The sequence below is a fragment of the Chiloscyllium plagiosum genome, unplaced genomic scaffold, assembly GCF_037043375.1.
Source record: "Chiloscyllium plagiosum isolate Xiang-an unplaced genomic scaffold, Cpla_swu_hap1 HiC_scaffold_18, whole genome shotgun sequence".
Classification (NCBI taxonomy): Eukaryota; Metazoa; Chordata; class Chondrichthyes; order Orectolobiformes; family Hemiscylliidae; genus Chiloscyllium; species Chiloscyllium plagiosum.
In genome coordinates this window covers 74134469-74152706 of record NW_028270156.1, presented here as the reverse complement: position 1 = coordinate 74152706, position 18238 = coordinate 74134469, and the positions used below count along the sequence as shown (strand labels likewise).

Genomic DNA, 18238 nt, shown 5'->3' with positions numbered 1-18238 from the left:
ACTATTATAGGACAAGCCAAACAGAGAACAGCCAGGGAATTCCTAGATGCATGGCACTCATCCACAGATTCAATCAATAAGCACATCGACCTGGACCCTATATACTGACCACTGCAACGGACAGCTGGAACTGACAACCGAAATTCAAACCACTACAAATGCCGGAGGAAACATCACAGAAGCGCTTCACAGGAGGCTCCCAAGCACTGAGGATGTCGCCTAGACAGGGGACGAAACGTCTGCAACACAAATTCCCAGCTCGGCGAACAGAACCACAACAGTGAAGAAGGTGCTCTGGGAATGCAGTGAGATATTGATTAACTGGGCCAGGGGCTAAGGAATGGCAGATAGAGTTTAATTTACATAAATGCAAGGAGTTGCATCTTCGTGGGTCAATCCAGGGCAGGATTCACAACCAATGGGAGGGTGCTAAACAGTGTTATAGAACAAAAAGATCTAGGTGGACAGGTTCATAGCTCCTTGAAAGTGGACTCACAGGCTTTTGGCATTCTTGCTTTCATCGGTCAGAGCGCTGAGTGTAGGAATCTTGTTAAGTGTCTTGTTGCAGCTGTACAAAATGTTGGTGTGGTGAGGCCACATTGGAATATTGCAAGACATTTGGTCACCCTACTGTCGTAATGACATTAAATTAGGAAGAGTGCAGAAGAAAATTCCTCAGATGCTATCTGGAGTGCAACGTTTGAGTTATAAGAAGAAGTTGGATACACTGACATTTTTTTCCCTGAAGCATAGGAGGCTGAGGGATGACCTTGTAGCCTATCTGTAAAATCATGACAGGCATTGATAAGGTAGAAAGCCAACAGCTTTTCCCGATGGTAGGGGATTCTAAAACTAGAGGGCGTAGGTTTAAAGTGAGAGAGTAGAGACACAAAAGGGTCCAGAGGGGCAATTTGTTTCACTAAGAGGGAGGTGAATGCTCTTCATCAGGAAGCTTATGCTTGAAACATCAATTCTTCTGCTCCTCAGATGCTGCCTGACCGGCTGTGCTTTCCCAGCACCGTACCCTCGACTCTGATCTCCAGCATCTGCAGTCCACAATTTCTCCTACAAGAACAAGGATGTAGTTTTAAACTTTTTTAAGACACTGGTTCATTCTCAGCTGGAGTACTGTGTACAGTTCTGGGTACCGCATTATTGGAAAGATGTGAATGCAGTGGAGAGAATGGAGAAGGAATTCACAAGAATGGTTCCAGGAATGGCAGACTTCACTTATAAGAACAGACTGAAGAAATTGTGGCTGCTTATCAGTCATGATTAAATGGTGGAGCTGACTCGAGGCTGAATGGAAATCTGATGGAGGTTTCCAAACTCATGAATGAGCTGGTTACAGTAGATAAGGGGGAAACTGTTCCCTCTCATAACAGAAACAAGACAGTACATACTAAAATGATCTGCAAAAGATGCAGGGGTGAAATGAGGAAAGATTTTTCACTCAATGATTGTGGTACAGAATGCACTGCCTAAAAATATGGTGGAGACAGTTAAGGGATTGGATGATTATTTGGATAAAAATAATGTGCAAAGGTGTCGGGAAAACGCAAGAGATTGGCACCAGGCAGTGATGCTTATTTAACGGGTCGATACAGGCTTCCTTGTGTACTGTAACGCTTCTGTAATTCTAAGAGATAGACATGGGGTCTATAGTGTGTGATAAATGTTTGTTCATTTTGTTGCAGGTAGCACAGTAAATTGATACTGCTCGTTATTTCAAATGATCAATGCAGACAAGTAGTATCTCTGCAATACCTATTGCTAATACATTTTGGCAGGGTATCTGAAATTGCCAGAATAACTTGTGCTCAAAGACTATTTGCATCTGGTAAAGGGGATTCATACTGTGGCTGCAAAGTGTTATGAGAAAATGAGCTTTTGGGGGAACAATAGTCCAAGAGTTAGATATTCCTACATTAACGAATGGAATGACTGCTCTGTAAGCCTTTGGAATTTTAAAATCATAAAATGCAGAAGCAGGCCATTCTATTTATCAAGCTTGCTCTGTGATTCCATGAAATCATGGTGGATCTGATAATCCCAACTCCATGCTCCTGCTTTCTCCCCATATCTCTTGAATCCTTTACTGATTAAAAATCTGTCAATGTCAGATTTGAATATATTTCACAATCTTGCCTCCATAGCCCTCTCTGGTAATAATGTTGGGGACCTCAGGATGAGGCAAAATGGACCATTCTTTTGGCACTTCTAGTGGAATATGGATGCACCAAGAAGTCAGTGAGAGCACTGGGTACTGTAAAAACTATGGATTCCCACCACATTTAGCAATAGTACTGAAGACATGAATTCCAGAATTAGCAGGCCCCCTAAACAAGCAGTTCCAGCACAGACACAACATTGCCATCTACTCAATGTGAAAAACTGTCCAGGTATATCCAGTTGCCAGGTATATTCTATCCACAAAAAGCAGCAGGATAAATCCTACACAGCCAATTATTGCCCCATCCGTCTCCCCTCAAACTTCATTAAGTGATGAAAAGGGTTGTCAACAGTGCTATCAACAAGCCCTTTGCTAAGGAATAACCTGCTCACTGAAGCTTAGTTTGAGTTTAGCCAGGGATATCCAGTTCCTGCCGTCATTACAGTTTGGTTCAACATGGCCACAACAGCTGAATTCCTGAGGTGAAGTGAGAGTGAATGCCCTTGACAGCAAGGCAGCCATTGAACAAGTATGGAACATGTCTGAAGTGAATAGGAATCCAGCAGAAATCCCTACACTGTTTGACATTGTACATGAAAGATGTTTGTGGTTGTTAGAATTCAATCTTAATGCAAGGACATTACTTCATTACTGTGTTACTGTCAATCATCCTGTGTGGGCAGGATATAACTGGGCAATTTTCCATATTGTCAGGCACATAACAGTGTTGTAGCTATACTGGAACAGTTTGGCTAAGTGCACAGCTAGTCATGGAGCACAAGTCTTCAAGACAATGCCGGAACATTTTCAGATCCCACAGCCTTTGTAGTAATCCATTCAATAATTTCTTGATACTATGTGGAGAGAATCAAATCAATTGAAGTTATAGAGTCATACAGCACGGAAACGGACCATTTGGTGCAACCAGTCCATGCCGAATATAATTCCAAACTAAACCAATCCCACATGTCTGCTCCTGGTCCATATCCCTCCAAACCTTTCTTGTCAGGGACCTCAAGAGGAGGCTGAAATGGATTAGCTACCCATTACTTCTGGCTGAAGTTGGATATTTTAGCCTTATCCCTTTGCACTGATGTGCTGGACTCTCCAATTGAGGATGGAGATATTTGTGAAGCCTTCATTTCCAGTTAGTTAAGATTGTCCTGTGGCAGGGCTGCAGAGCTTAAATCTGATCCTTTGATTGTGGAATCACTTAACCCTGTCCATTGCATGCTCCTTCCACTTTCTGGCATGCAAGCAGTCATGTGTTTGAGGTTCACCAAATTCATACATCATTTTTCGATATGCATGGTGCTGCCCTTGGCATACCCTTCAGCATTCTTCATTTGAACCAGGGTTGATCTACCAGCATTATGGTAATGGTAGAGTTGGGGGAATGCTGGGCCATTGGTTTGCAGATTGTGATTGAATACAATTCTGCTACTGACAATTACCTATAACACCTTATAGATGGCCAGTCTTGAGGTGCTAAATCTGTTCAAAGTCTGTCCCATTTGGCATGACCAACAATATGATGCAAGATATCCACAACGCAAAAATGGGACATCATCTTCATAAGTACTGTGTGACAGTAACCCCGACTGACAGTGTGACAGACGGACACATCTGTAACAGATTCTTTGGTGAGGACAACACCAAGTAGATTTTTTTCTTTATTGCTGGTCTCCTTACCACTTGCTGAAGACTCAATCTGGCAGCAATGTCCTTTTGGACTCAGCAGGCTCAGTGAGTAGTAATGCTACCAAGATTTTCTTGGTGATAGACATGGAAGTTGCCGTAGGAACAATCCCTAGGATAAGACTGCAGTACTGAATAGAATTTAATACAATCGTCAAGGAAAGATCCCATCTCAGAACACACATCTCCCCAAACATCACACCCTCAACAGACTATATCCACCTTCTAACTACAGACTTATATTAATACAGTCCGCACTACTCCAACTATCACAGGTACAGACCACACTTCAGATATATTTAACAGTCTCCTCTGATAACAGGTATCAATGCATAAACATGTAGACAAATATACCTGCCAATGCACTCATTCACAACTGTCACCATTTCTCTTTCAGGACAAAGCAGTCTCAGAAGGAGATACAATGCATCCAGCTTCTTCACATATCACAACTATTCTCCTTTGCTAATTCCTCAAAAATACCCTCACTTTCAAGCTCTATATGGTCCCAACACACACATGGGTCAACAGAAAATTTAGACTTAGATGTTGAGACGATATTTACTATAGCCAAATTTGCAGATGCACAGGTTGGTGGGAAAGCAAACAATGAAGAGTTTGCAAATTGATCCAGACAGTCAATGAGTGGGCAAAAAAGTTGGCAGACATATATAAAATGTGCAAAGATGTGAAGTTATCGATTTTTGCACTGAAGAACAGAAAAGCAAAATATGCTAGCTGTATGGAGTAACAACAAAAATCTGTAAAGTCATATAGATAGGTCAGAACAGGATGAAAATAAGGACCAACACATAATGAATCTTATGGGCTGTAAGAGAAAGGCAGCACCTCTTAAACAGCTGCTGGGTGCTTTGTAATAGCTCATCCTGTAAAGAGGGATACACATACATTGGAACCAGTTCAGAAAAGGCTCCCTAGTCGATCATGGGATGACAAGGTTGTCATATGAGGAAACTTTCAGCAGATTTGGCCTATACTGAACAAAATTTAGAAGAATAAAATGCAATCTTATTGAAGCATAAAAGGATTTTGGAAGTTGTGGGGGTTAACAGAATAAGTGCTGAGATGCTGTCTGCCTTCATAGAGAAATCTAAAATTACAAATCTAGGAGGCATTTTCAGAGAAAAGGGTTGCCCATTTGTCACAGAAGTAAGAAGGAATTTCTTCTTGCAGAAGGTTGCAAAATCTTTGGAATTCTCAATCCAATAGGCTAAGGCAGGTACATCAATGAATATATTCAAGGCTGAAATTTACATTTTTAAACAATAAGGAATTCAAGGGACAGGTAGGCAAGTTGGGTTAAGGTGAAATCAGATCAGCCATGATCGGATTGAATGGAGAAGCAGACTGCAGATGTCTTATATCTTATATTCTCACATATGCTAAAAAAAATCTTTAATTTTATCATTGCAGGCTCAGCAACCCAGTACACTCCTCTCTTCTCATGCCCAAACCCCCATTCCACTTTATCCTCTGCACTCTGGAAAACAAGTAGAAAAAGAAATGCAACTACTTTCTGTCCTGGAGGAAGAGGACAAAATGAAGATATAAGACAAAATGAAGGACAGTTTGTTAATTACAATACTGTCATAGGCATCAGATCAGACATTGACATCCAGTGTAACCTAATGGCTATGCAATAGAAGGATCCTCAACGTAGCACACAGTGGGTATTAGCCAGTGGTTATACAGATGGAATTCTACAGGTGATACAATCATATATTAGTTCAGCCTTAGAGGAGTCAGATGATGAAATACCAACACACAAGATAATGGTTGAAATTTGGAAGCAATTTCCCAGTAAAAAAACTGATATGACTAGGTGAACAGATGCTTAAACAAACCTGGAATGCAAAAGAGTTGAGTTCATGGGAATACCTGACAGGATCTTGGGCAAAGCCTGAATCTTCAGCTGCAAGTTTCAGGGTCAGAGAAACAGTGTGAGCTTTGAATAATGGTTTACTATTTCATGTGGGACATTTCCACTCCAACTCATCGTATAATTTTGTTTGTCTGCCAATGTAACATGCCCTGGACTGCATAATATCAAGATTGTTGCTACGTTTTTCATTGGGCAGGAGCAAGGTCACAGTAGTCTTCCACTGCCAATTGAATGAGACTTACAGAATTCTGCCCTAGAAAGTACTCTCTGTATCTCTGTTGCTCACTGGCATTATGACATTTCCAATTAATAACAATACTTATTTCTTATTCTATTTGTCTTGTAACTCCAGAATTTTTTTCATAGAAGTGAGCATCCCTAACATTTACTGTCTATTCTTAAGGTCCTTCAAGGAGATGGTGAGCAGCCTTCTTGAACTGCTGAAGTCCATGTGGTGTGGGTACGCTTACAATGGTGTTAAGGAGTGTGTTCTAAGATTTTGACTCAGCGATACATAAGGAACAATGATTTAAGCCCTAATTAGGATGCTGTCAGATTTGGAGAGGACCTTTCAGGTTCCTATGCATCTTCCGATCTTGCTCTTCTAGGTGGTAAAGGTCACATATTTGGAAGGTGCTGTCATGACTTCTTTTTCCAGGAAATATTTTTTAACAATCCTGATTCAGCTACGGTTACAGTTCAGTTGCTGTAATAATACCAAGATTTTTCTAATTAATTAATGGCTTTAATTCAGTAATTCTATATTTTTATGCATGTATATGATATAAGTAGTTTAGATTCTGTTTGTTTCAAAATGTTTCCTTTCCTTGGTTCTATTAATTTATATTTTCTTTTATTCTATCTTGTCCTGTTTAAACTTTCCTACCATTTATTATCTCACATCACTCTTGATGGTTCCTAGAAAGATAAACAAAGTCTCTGAACCACAATACCTTCTCTCAATAGCTGCCTGAAATTGGGACTTTCCTGCATAGATTATTGTGGCGAGTAAATTTTTGTTTAATGTTCTGGCTCAAAATCATGTTGCAACATCGATAATTTTTGTCACTTTTAGTTTATGACACAAGATTACAGTCACCATAGATGTACAACAATATATTTTGGAAAAATACATTTGTATTTAAACTTACGGCATTGATACAACTTGATTATCTTTAAAACATCTAATTCAGAGAAACCCATATATTGTCCAATCTCCACATTTGGATCTGGTTTTGGCACAATGGTGGGTAAATCGAGACTTTTGGAAAAAACATACCTAAATCAAGAAATATAAATGTTAGTACCTTTGTTTGATTGGAACGTTAAGTGTTTTCTATATAAAAAAAATGCTAACAACATACACTTGATAATGCAACTAACACAGTATGTAGCAGGATGGAAGCTCTCTGTGCATACTACATGCCAACAGTACTACAACCGCTCACTATAATGCATGGTCAGCTCATTTGTGTAGTTTTGCAGTGCATTGCAGTGTAATGTACTAAGCATTCATTTTCCAAAAACTCATAAAAGTCTGCTTGATGTACTTAAAACTGTTTTGCTACTAAAAGGCAAAATTCAATGTCCTTTGGGTTGCTGCTGGCCAAAAACTGAACTGGACCAGTCACATAAAGGTTTATAAAATCATGAGGGTCATGAATAGGATAAATAGATAAGGTCGTTTCCCTGGGCTGGGGGAATCCAGAATGACAGGGCATAGGTTTAGGGTGAGAGGGGAAAGATATAAAAGGTACCTAAGGGGCAACGTTTTCACACAGAGGTACATGTATGGAATGAGCTGCTAGAGGAAGTGGTGGAGGCTGGTACAATTACAGCATTTAAAGAGCACCTGGATGGTTATATGAATAGGAAGGCTTTAGAGGGATACGGGCCAAATGATCTGTTTCCGTGTTGTTCATCTCTACGACTCTATGAGTCTATGTACAGTAAAATTACAATAAGTCAAATTGTAGGCAGACCACCCTTGAACTCTTGTTAAGTGGAGCCTCAAACAGGCCAAGGAGACATGTCTATTTACATCAGCAGGTCTGACAGCATCTGTGAGGAGAAATCAGAGTTAATGTTTCTGGTCCGGTGACCCTTACTTCGAACTGATGGTAGTTAGGAAAATGTTGATTTATATGCAGAAGCTAGTGTGGGGCAAGGGGGTAAGGAGTACACAATAGGTGGGGATAGAGCCCAAAGAGAGAGAGAAGGACAGTTGGAAAGACAAAGGAGTTGTTAAAGGTCTGGCTAGGAGGGTGAATGGCTGTTAATAGAAACAGTGATTGAGTGAATCGAGCCAAATGAAGAATGGGAATCTGTGATACTGGGGACTTCAAAAAATCATCCTTTCTCACCAACAATGTATTTTCATTCACATATTAGTTGAATATCCTTTTCAAGCATTACCAAAGTTACACAACATTACCACAGTGCTAATGAATAGCTGAGGTGCATTTTAATGAATTTCTTTAAGGTCACTTCCTTTATTTTCATAATGAAATATAAAGAAAATCAGTACTTACCTTCCATAATGCATAACTGAAACATAATCATAATCTGTAACCAAGTTATTGGATTTCTGTATTTTAAAGTTATTCTCTGCTTCTGTAAAAACATCAATTAAAACCAACATTCTAATTTGCACTAGCTTGTTACATAACGTTAGATATCACCACATAACGTCGTTTTAGACAAAATATGTTTTGTAGACATTTCACCGTAAGTTACAATTTAAAATGAAATATATATATGGATATATTGTTTGATTTATAACGTAACATAAACCGACCCAACTAACAGACAGCGCAGGGATAATGGTATTCACTTTCATTGGAAAGAAATTACTCTCCCTGTCTCACCAGTTTATGTGTTAAGTCTCAATTAGACACTACTGCTATTGTAAATAAATTGGAGTTTTTTTGGAGTGGGGGAAGATGTCAGCTAGTCCAGTTAGCTAGATAACTACAGCAATACAAAGCCAAAGGCATAGCTCAATTCTGTGGCTGTGGAAATTCATGGAGGCCTGCCTCCTTAACTTATTCCACATTTGAGGAGTGGTTACTCTCATGCTATGTGTAATCAATTAGATTAGAATTCTTACAGTATGGAAACAGGACCTTCGGCCCAACAAGTCCACCGACCCGCAACCCACCCAGACCCATTCCCCTACATTTACCCCATCACCTAACACTACAGGCAATTTGGCATGGCCAATTCACCTGACCTGCACATTTTTGGATTGTGGGAGGAAACCGGAGCACCCGGAGGAAACCCACACAGACACAGGGAGAATGTGCAAACTCCACACAGAGAGTCGCTTGAGGCGGGAATTGAACCCGGATCTCTAGCGCTGTGAGGCAGCAGTGCTAACCACTGTGCCACTGTGCCGCCCATAAACAAAACAGAAACCTGTTTCTCCTTAATGGAGAGTGATGCCTACTGTCCTTTGTAGGCTATGACTCCATACTATCATAAATATAGTATGTAATGATACCCATTAATGTTACTACTGGACAAGTCAAAGCCCAGAATTGAGAACCAAAACAAAAACAGAAATTACTGGAAAAACTCAGCAGTTCTGGCAGCATCTGTGGAGAGTTACTGTTCCAGTTACCCTTCTTCAGAACTGATGGTAGCTAGGAAAAGATTAATATTTATATTGAAGATGGAGTGGGGGAGAGAAGTGTTAGGTGGAGATAGAGCCAATATAGAGGGTGAAACAGTTTGACAGACAAAAAAGAATTTAAAAGGTCAGCCTGGGAATGAATACCTGCAAATCGGGACACTTCGTAGCTGATAATGGGTTGTGTATGATAGCAGCCGATGTTATGACAAAGGCCTGGTTTGTAGGGGTTGGGGTAAAGACATGGCCTCAAGCCCTAAAATTGCTGAACTTGATATTAAGTCCAACAGTGTTCCCAAGCAGAAAATGAGGTGTTGTTTTTCCAGCTTGCACTGAGCTCCACTGCAGCATTGCAGCAAACCTGAGACAGAGATGTTGGCCACGGGACATTGAAGTGACAGGCAACTGGAAGCTCAGGGCCTTTTTTTTTGCAGACAGAATAGAGGTGCTCTGTCTGCTCATTTCTCCAATAGAGAAAAATGTAAACTTGGAAGATGTCTTTGGGACCTTGGATGGTGAGGAGGGAGGAAGTAAATGGGCAGGTATTATTCCTTCTGCAACTACGGGGAAGATGCCGTGAGGCTATGGGGATGTGTTGGAAGTGAAGGAGGGCATCCTGGAGGGAACGGTCCTGTGGAAGGCTGAGAAAGGAGGGAAGGGGAATATGTGTTTGGTGGTGGCATCCGCTGTAGATTGTGGAATTGGCAGTTAATGATCCTATGGATGTGGTTGCTAGTGGCATGGTAGGTGAGGACAAGAAGACCCTATCACTGCTGTGGGAAGGAGTAGAGGGAGTGAGAGCCAAAGTGCGGGAGATGGATTGGACCTGGCTGAGGGCCCTGTCAACTACAATGCTGGGGAATTCTTGGTTGAGGAAAATGTTGACATTTTAGAAGTCCCCTTGTCAAACTTGACATCATCAGAACAGATGCACCAGAGACAGAGGAACTTGGAGAATGGAATAGAATCTTTACAGGAAACAGGGTGTGGATTTGTAATCAAGGTAAGTGTGGGAGTCAGTGGGCCCGTAGTGGATATTGGTTGCCAGTCTATCCCAGAAACTGAAATAGATGTTGAGAAGAGAAGGGAGGAGTCAGAGGTGAATCATGTGAAGGTGAGAGGGGTAGAAATTGGAAGTGAAATTGATAAACTTTTCCAGGATGATGGAAAGAAGCAGTGCTGATGACATTGACGATATACTGGAGAAAGAGTGGGGGTCAAAATAGGACTGGAACAAGAAATGTTCCAAGTTTCCTACACAGAGACAGGCATAACTGGGGCCCAAGCAGGTAGCCATGACCACACTATTGACCTGAAAGAAGTGGGAGGAGTTAAAACAGAATTTGTTCAGAGTGAGGATGAGCTCAGCCAGGCAGAGGAGGATGGTAGTGGGTGGGGACAGTTCAAGCCTTTTTTCCACAAAAAGACTGAGACAGCCTGGACACCATCCTAATTGGGGATGAACGTATAAAAGGACTGCATGTCCAAGGTGATCAGGAGGCAGCTGCAGCCCGAAAACTGGAAATACTGAAACTAATATAAAGCATCAGAGGAATCGGGGATGAAAATGGGAAGGGGCGGACAACATGAGAAAAAAAAAGAATTGAGTTAAGGTAGGAAGAGATTAGTTGTGTGGGGCAGGCTGTGTACATGGAGTCCTTTAACTTCTTCAGTAGTTGTTTTAGTATGATAGTAAGTTTGTGGGCTACCATGATGCCTAGGGGCCACAACACACTACAGCACCCTGGAACTACGAGAAGCCGAGGAGAAACACCTATACAACATATTCAGGAACAATGGTTACCCAATAAGCGCAGTGCACTGATGTCTACACAACAGACCAAAACAGGAAGACACAACGCATCTGGAGACTCTTTGCTTCCAGAACACTTACACTGAAGTCTTAGGCTTTCTCAGACTTTGAAAAATCTGCAGAATATTGGACAAACATTCATGGACTGCAAGTTCCACAAACTACACTGTTTTATTGAGATAACTTAAACCCGTATTAGCTCTGAACAATTTCCTTTGCATGATAAATTGTACTTATATTGGACCCCAGCCAGGTCTCCTTCAATCCGAACCCAAAGTTTACAATCATGGGTCCAGAAAGACTAGTCAATTTTTAAATGCTTTCATAAAGATAAACCAATACTCATACATACTCTCAAAATGATATTAATATTTATATAAAAATCACACACCTTTCATCGCAAGAGGGACATTAAATCAAACTTTGCCAAATCTCACATAGAAAGGTATCATTGGACATAGCGTGGGAAGAAGCAGGGAAATGAAAAAAGAGATATTGTGTGGAAACTTATGGGGTGGGTTCTGAGTGACATGGGCTATGACAAGATTCATGACATAATTGGATGAAAAATCTGGCAAAGCCTATTTCAGGAGCATGTCACTCCATTTAGTGAACTGCTCACTAAATTTCTACATGCATTGTACAGGCTGCTCCAAATGACGCCAGTAAAACATGACAGGATCTACTTTGAAATGAAGACAAGCCAATTTTAATAAGACAAAGTTTACTGAGAAGTACCAAACCTAGAGGTTTAATTTAGGCTTTTTATGCATTTATTTACCTACCAGAACAACTCTAATGAATTTGGTGCCTCATCTGGAGGACAAAGAAACAATCCCCACATAAGTTGCTTTCCCTGCGAAAAGGCAGCTTTTATATCAAATAATCAATACTCCCATGCTTTATTGTTCACAAAACAAAAAAAGCTTAAAAGTTGCTGCGGCCTTCTTTGAATTTACCCTTTGAGCCTGACTTTGCAGTCTTTCTTCAAAACCTCATGTCATTAGCCTTACTTTCGCCTGATAAGTTCAATCAAGAGACACCTTGCCCCATACTTGGCTCCTCTTGGTGCACCTCAAATTCTCTATAGCTCCCTTGTTGTTTGGCATCTTTTATGAACCTGCCTTGCAGTTTGTTCATGGCCAAAATCTGCCTGGTCACATGAACTTTTGGTATATTCCTGGATTATATTATATTTCTTGCCCTTGTTAAACAAACAAATCTATCTTGCCTTCCATCTCCTTTTGGACTATGACCTCCCTTCCCTATTAACAGGATTTCTTTCTGTACTTCAAGACCAACTTCTTGGGACATGTGTACTCCCGAACTGTTCGAGTTTACACTACTTTTCTTGCCTTTCATCTTTGCACTTCGTGGTCCTGTTCCATGGCATGAACCACCTGCCCCTCATCCAGCTTTTACATTTTCCAGTGGCCTTCCCTATTTCACTTCAAATAATCACATTTCTCTATTGAGTGGTTGTTTCTGGTAAGTATTTGGCTTTGGTATCCATTTTTGTCAGTTGTCCTTTGGAAGTAATGGACTCATACTGACCATCCGAACTGACCTACCCATTAGCAGGCACTGCTAATTGTGGCAGTTTGATCCACCATTTCTCATGCAATGTTTAAGTATGAGAAGTACTTGGTTCTTCACTATTTTCTATAGCTCCTTCAGAATCTGTACATTTGGAATCCATACTAAGCAATCTCGACAAGTCTATTTCACAGCTATTCTATTATTATTCTTCTCTCTTTACCAAAAACCTTTCATTTTTAAATCTGTCTCTTATACTAAACCATATCTTGCAGACTGAAAGTAGTTTCCAATTGGCCTTACCTTATATCTTAAGGCTCACTGAATTCTTTCTGATACTTAGGTTTTAATGGAAATCTTTCTGCTTACATAGAGCTTATTCAAATTTTCTGAAAGAAGGTAGAACCAATTGCAGCCCCTTCCAAAACTTGGTGCTAGTCACTTATCCCTGATGGAACTTCATGATTTCTACAAAAACTAATACAAATGATATTTTCCCAGCACCTGCAACAAATTCTAAGCATGCATAGCCAATGCTAGCACAAAGCACAATTTACAATTTGACTGAACTATCAAGATTTTATGAACCATTTCATCTTTTTCTGCATGTTTTACATGGCCCATTGCAAAAAGAGCTTCTGCTGCCTTACCTATAACAATTATTTTAACTACTAAAACTATGTACTAATTCACGCACACATCTCAAAATTCATTATTAACAGCCTTTCCCCCATTATCAATGAGGTATTTTGCAAGTAGTCCAAGTCCAGTTCCCAATCACAGTTCCATTAGCTTATCCACAATTATATTTTTAACTTTAGTATGTATTATCCCCAAACCCCAGAACATTGAGCTTCCAATCCTGTCTCTCCCTCAGCCACGATTCTCTAATAGTTATGATGTCCCAGTCTCATGTTTCCATACATGTCCTGAATTCATCTGCCTTACCTCTAAAACCCCTTGTATTGATATAAATGCAGTTTAAATTTTTAGTTACCTCTGACTTGCTCTTGCCTGACTTTTCTGAGTATCTTGCTCTAACTTCAGAACCACCTCACCTGTCTCTGCATTCTCACTTGAACTTATCGCTCCCTTCCTCCCCCAATTAGATCAGATTCCCTACAGTATGGAAACAGGCCCTTCTGCCCGACAATTCCGCACCGAGCCCCCCGAAGAGTAACCCACCCAGACCCATTCCCCTACATTTACCCCTGACTAATGTACCTAACACTAAGCGAATTTAGCATGACCAATTCACCTGATCTGCACATCTCTGGATTGTGGGAAGAAACTGGAGCACCCAGAGGAAACCCATGCAGACACGGGGAGAATGTGCAAACTCTACATAGACAATTGGGAGGCCGATTCCGAGGCTTGACTCAAACCCGGGACCCTGGCGCTACGAGGCAGTAGTGCTAACCATTGAGCCATCGTGCTGCCCTGAGGCTCCCAAATAGAACTAGCATATCTTGCACCTGGACATTAGTCCTCCTCCAGTTCAAGTGAAACCAATCCTTTTTGAACAGGTCTCTCTGCCCCAGAGGAAATTACAATGATCCAAAATCTGAATCACTGACCCTGCACCAGCTCCTCAGCCACTTATCTGCCCTATCTTCCTGCTCCTACCCTCACGAGCACGCGGATCTCAAATATTTGCTCTTTTCTTGAAAGCATCTATATATCATTGAAACTGTGAACTGGACAATTCTTTAACTATCATTCAGTTTTACCAGAACCAACCAGACTGTTTAATGAGGTTTAGTAAAGGATAAAGCAGCCTCCTGGATATCTATGTCACTGACTGATGTGAAACTACTAAAGAGCCTCTGCAGGAGTGTGCCATTTGAGTGCCAACTCAAAAAGTATATTGAGTGTAACAGAACAGGTGAGGAAAGGGCCCATATCAGGCAGTTAGAGACAGAGCTAGATTCCTTGGAGCTGACTGGAATTCATTCTTGCTCTATTTCAGAGAAATAATGTCACCTGTTTGATGAGAATCTGTGATATGGTTAGGTTCCTTCCTATTCTTAAAATTTAGCCTAGTTCATTTTGACAACAGTTCATAAATTGATAGTAGAGTTAATAAAATATATAAAAGACAACACAAGTATGTGAACATGATTAAAATTTATTAACGATGGCAGTTTAGGTGATGCGTCTCTGCAATTGTCCAATAGGTTTGAGGATGGCCAGCGTGAGGATAGGGCTGATCAGGGATAGTGGAGGGAACTTGTGCCTGGAGTCGGAGGAGGGAGAGGAGGTCCTTAATGAATACTTTGCTTCAGTATTCATTACTGAGAGGGACCTTAATGTTTGTGAGGAGAGCGTGAAACAGATTGATAGCTCAACAGGTTGATGCTAAGAAGGAGAATGTGCTGACATTTTTGAAAACGTAAGGATAGATAAGTTTCCTGAGCCAGTTGGGATATTCCCAAGGTTATTACAGGAAGCGACGGAAGAGATTGCTGCACATTTGGTGACGATCTTTGCATCCTCACTGTCCACTGGAGTAGTGCCAGATGATTGAAGGGTGGCAAATGTTATTCCCTTGTTCAAAAAAGGGAATAGGGATAATCCTGGGAACTATAGGCCAATCAGTCTTACGTTTGTAGTGGGCAAATTATTGGAGACGATTTTGAAAGATTTAGCATAGCTCGATTAGAGGTAGTCAGCATGGCTTTGTGTGGGGCAGGTCATGCCTCACAAACCTTTTTGAATTCTTTGAGAATGTGGCAAAACACATTGATGAAAGTAGAGCAGTAGATGTGGTGCACATGGATTCTAGCAAGGCATTTGATAAGGTTCCCTATAGTAGGCTCATTCAGAAAGTAAGGAGGCATGGGATACAGAGAAATCCGGCTGTCTGTATACTGAATTGGCAGACACATAGAAGACAAAGGATGGTAGTAGATGGAAAGTATTCAGCCAGGAGCTTGGTGAGCAGTGGTGTTCCGCAAGGATCGGTTCTGGGACCTCTGCTCTTTGTGATTAGTTTAAATAACTTGGATGAGAAAGTGGAAGGGTGGATTAGTAAGTTTGCCAATGATGCAAAGGTTGGTGGAGTGGTAAATAGTATGGAGGGCTGTTGTAGATTGAAATGGGACATTGATAGGATGCAGAACTGGGCTAGTAACTGGTAAACAGAGTTCAACCCAAACAAGTGTGAAGTGATTCATTTTGAAAGGTTGAATTTGAATGCAAAGTACAGGTTTAATGCAGAATTCTTGACAGTGTGGAGGAACAGAGGGATCTTGGGGTCCATGTCCATAGATTCCTCAAAGTTGCCGCCCAAGTTGATAGAGTCCAAGCCATATTGGGGTGGGGGGGCCACGGTGTTGAGTTAATGAGGCACAAGGTTACACTGCAGCTCTACAGAGCCTTGGTTAGACCACACTTGGAATATTGTGTTCAGTTCTAGTCACCTCATTATAGGAAGGCTGTGGAAGCTTTACAGAGGGTGCAGAAGAGATTTACCAGGATGTTGCCTGGACTGGAGGGCATATCTTTTGAAGGTTGAGGGAGCTAGGACTTTTCTCATTGTAGTGAAGAAGGATGAGAGGTGACTCAATACAGGGGTACAAAATAATGAGAGGCATAGATAGAATGTATAACCAGAGACTATTTCACAGGTCTATCATGAGGGGGCATAATTTTAAGGTGATTGGAGGAGATGTGGTGGTTGTATGGAATGCACTGCCAGTAGTGGTATTCGAGTAAGATACATTAGGGACATTTAAGCGATTCTTGGATAGGCACACAGAAGACAGTATAATGAAGGGTATTAGATTAGATTACTTACAGTGTGGAAACAGGCCCTTCAGCCCAACAAGTCCACACCGACACACAACCCACCCAGACCCATTCCTCTACATTTACCCCTTCACCTAACACTACAAGCAATTTAGCATGGCCAATTCACCTGACCTACACATTTTTGGACTGTGGGAGGAAACCAGAGCACCCGGAGGAAACCCACGCAGATAATGTGCAAACTCCAGTCAGTTGCCTGAGGCAGGAATTGAACCCAGGTCTCTGGAACTGTGAGGCAGCAGTGCTAACCACTGTGCCACCGAGCCACCCACGGTATGTGGGTTAGTTTGATCTTAGAGTAGGATAAAAGGTTGGCACAACATCAATGGCTGAAGTGAAGGACTCTGACACTATTTTCAAAGGGGGAGTCCAGTTGGTGTCAGGATTCATGACATCTACTCAGGATCACTCACTATATTACCAAATAGGCCTTTCTCACTGCATAATACCCAGTCTAAGATGGCCTGTTCTCTGGTAGGATTCTCAACATATTGGTCCAGGAAACTATCCCATACACACTCTAGGTATTCCTCCTCTACAAGATTGAGACTAATCTGATTTGCAAAAATCTATATGCAGATTAAATTCACCTATAATTACGGATGTCCTTTTACCGCAAGCATTTCTGATTTCCTGTATAATATCATTCCCAACATCACCACTACAGTTTAATGGTCCATGTAGCGCCCCTACTGTTTTTTATCCTTTGGTACTCCTCAATTCTCTCCACAAAGATTCTACACTGTTTGAACGAATACCTTGTCTCAATATTGTTTATATTCTATATAACCAGTAATGGAATTCCACTGCCTTTGCCCTTTTGTTTGTCCTTCCTAAATAATGAATCTCTGGAAATTCAGTTTCCATCCTTGGTCACATTGCAATCACATCTCTGTATTCCCAACTCTATTATACCCATTTAGATCTATTTGCCTGATGAATTCGCCCACTTTATTTCAATTGCTCCATACATTCAGAAACCAAGCTTTAAGGCTTGACTTTTTAATGTTCCTTGTTCCATTCCTACTACTTTTTATTTTACTGTAACCTTATTTGATTCTGGTCTTTGACTCCTCTGCTGATCATTTCTTTAATGCCCCTTTCTGTCTTTTGTTCTTTGTCCTTGATTTCTCTTCCTTTGACTTCTCGCATAGGTTCCCAACACCTTGTCAATTTAGTTTATAGTCTCCCCAAGCATTCTGGCAAATACTCTCCTAGGGTAGCAATCCCATTTCACACAGGTATAACCCCCATCCAGTTTGCACTGATTCCACACACCCCCCCCCCCCCCGCCCCAAAACCGGTTCCAATGTCCCAGAAACTGTCTCCAAACCATAACAGACTTCCAAACCATAACCAGATGGATCCAACCCCCCACGCTTCCATGGATCACCAAAAATACACAAACATCCCCACCACCCCCCCAACCGTGGGGTGTTGGATCCATCTGGTTATGGTTTGGAAGTCTGTCATGTTTAATTCTCCTGATTTTTTAAGTGCTGTTAAAAAGGATGGGAGTCTGTTTAATAGCTAGGTCAATCGCCACCTGCTGGTAAGTGTCAGTATCTGCTAGTAGAACATTTGCCTTTTTAAAATAGATTAGATTAGATTAGCTTCGCTACAGTGTGGAAACAGGCCCTTCAGCCCAACCAGTCCACACCAACCCCCCCGAAG

At 41.2% G+C, this 18238-nt stretch overlaps 1 protein-coding gene across 7 annotated transcripts in view; it reads right to left on the bottom strand.

Annotated features, from left to right (window-relative positions):
* LOC122558116 (embryonic protein UVS.2-like) overlaps positions 1–18238 on the bottom strand; it is a 193217-nt gene that overhangs the window by 48148 nt on the left and 126831 nt on the right. For 5 of the 7 annotated variants that reach the window (XM_087996790.1, XM_087996793.1, XM_087996789.1 and 2 more), the window contains one exon: positions 6926–7053. In XM_087996790.1, the coding sequence (XP_087852916.1) occupies positions 6926–7053 (128 nt within the window). Of the gene's footprint in view, positions 1–6925; positions 7054–8305; positions 8388–18238 lie in introns of all 7 variants that reach the window. The other 2 variants (XM_087996795.1, XM_087996791.1) reach the window with 1 other exon arrangement.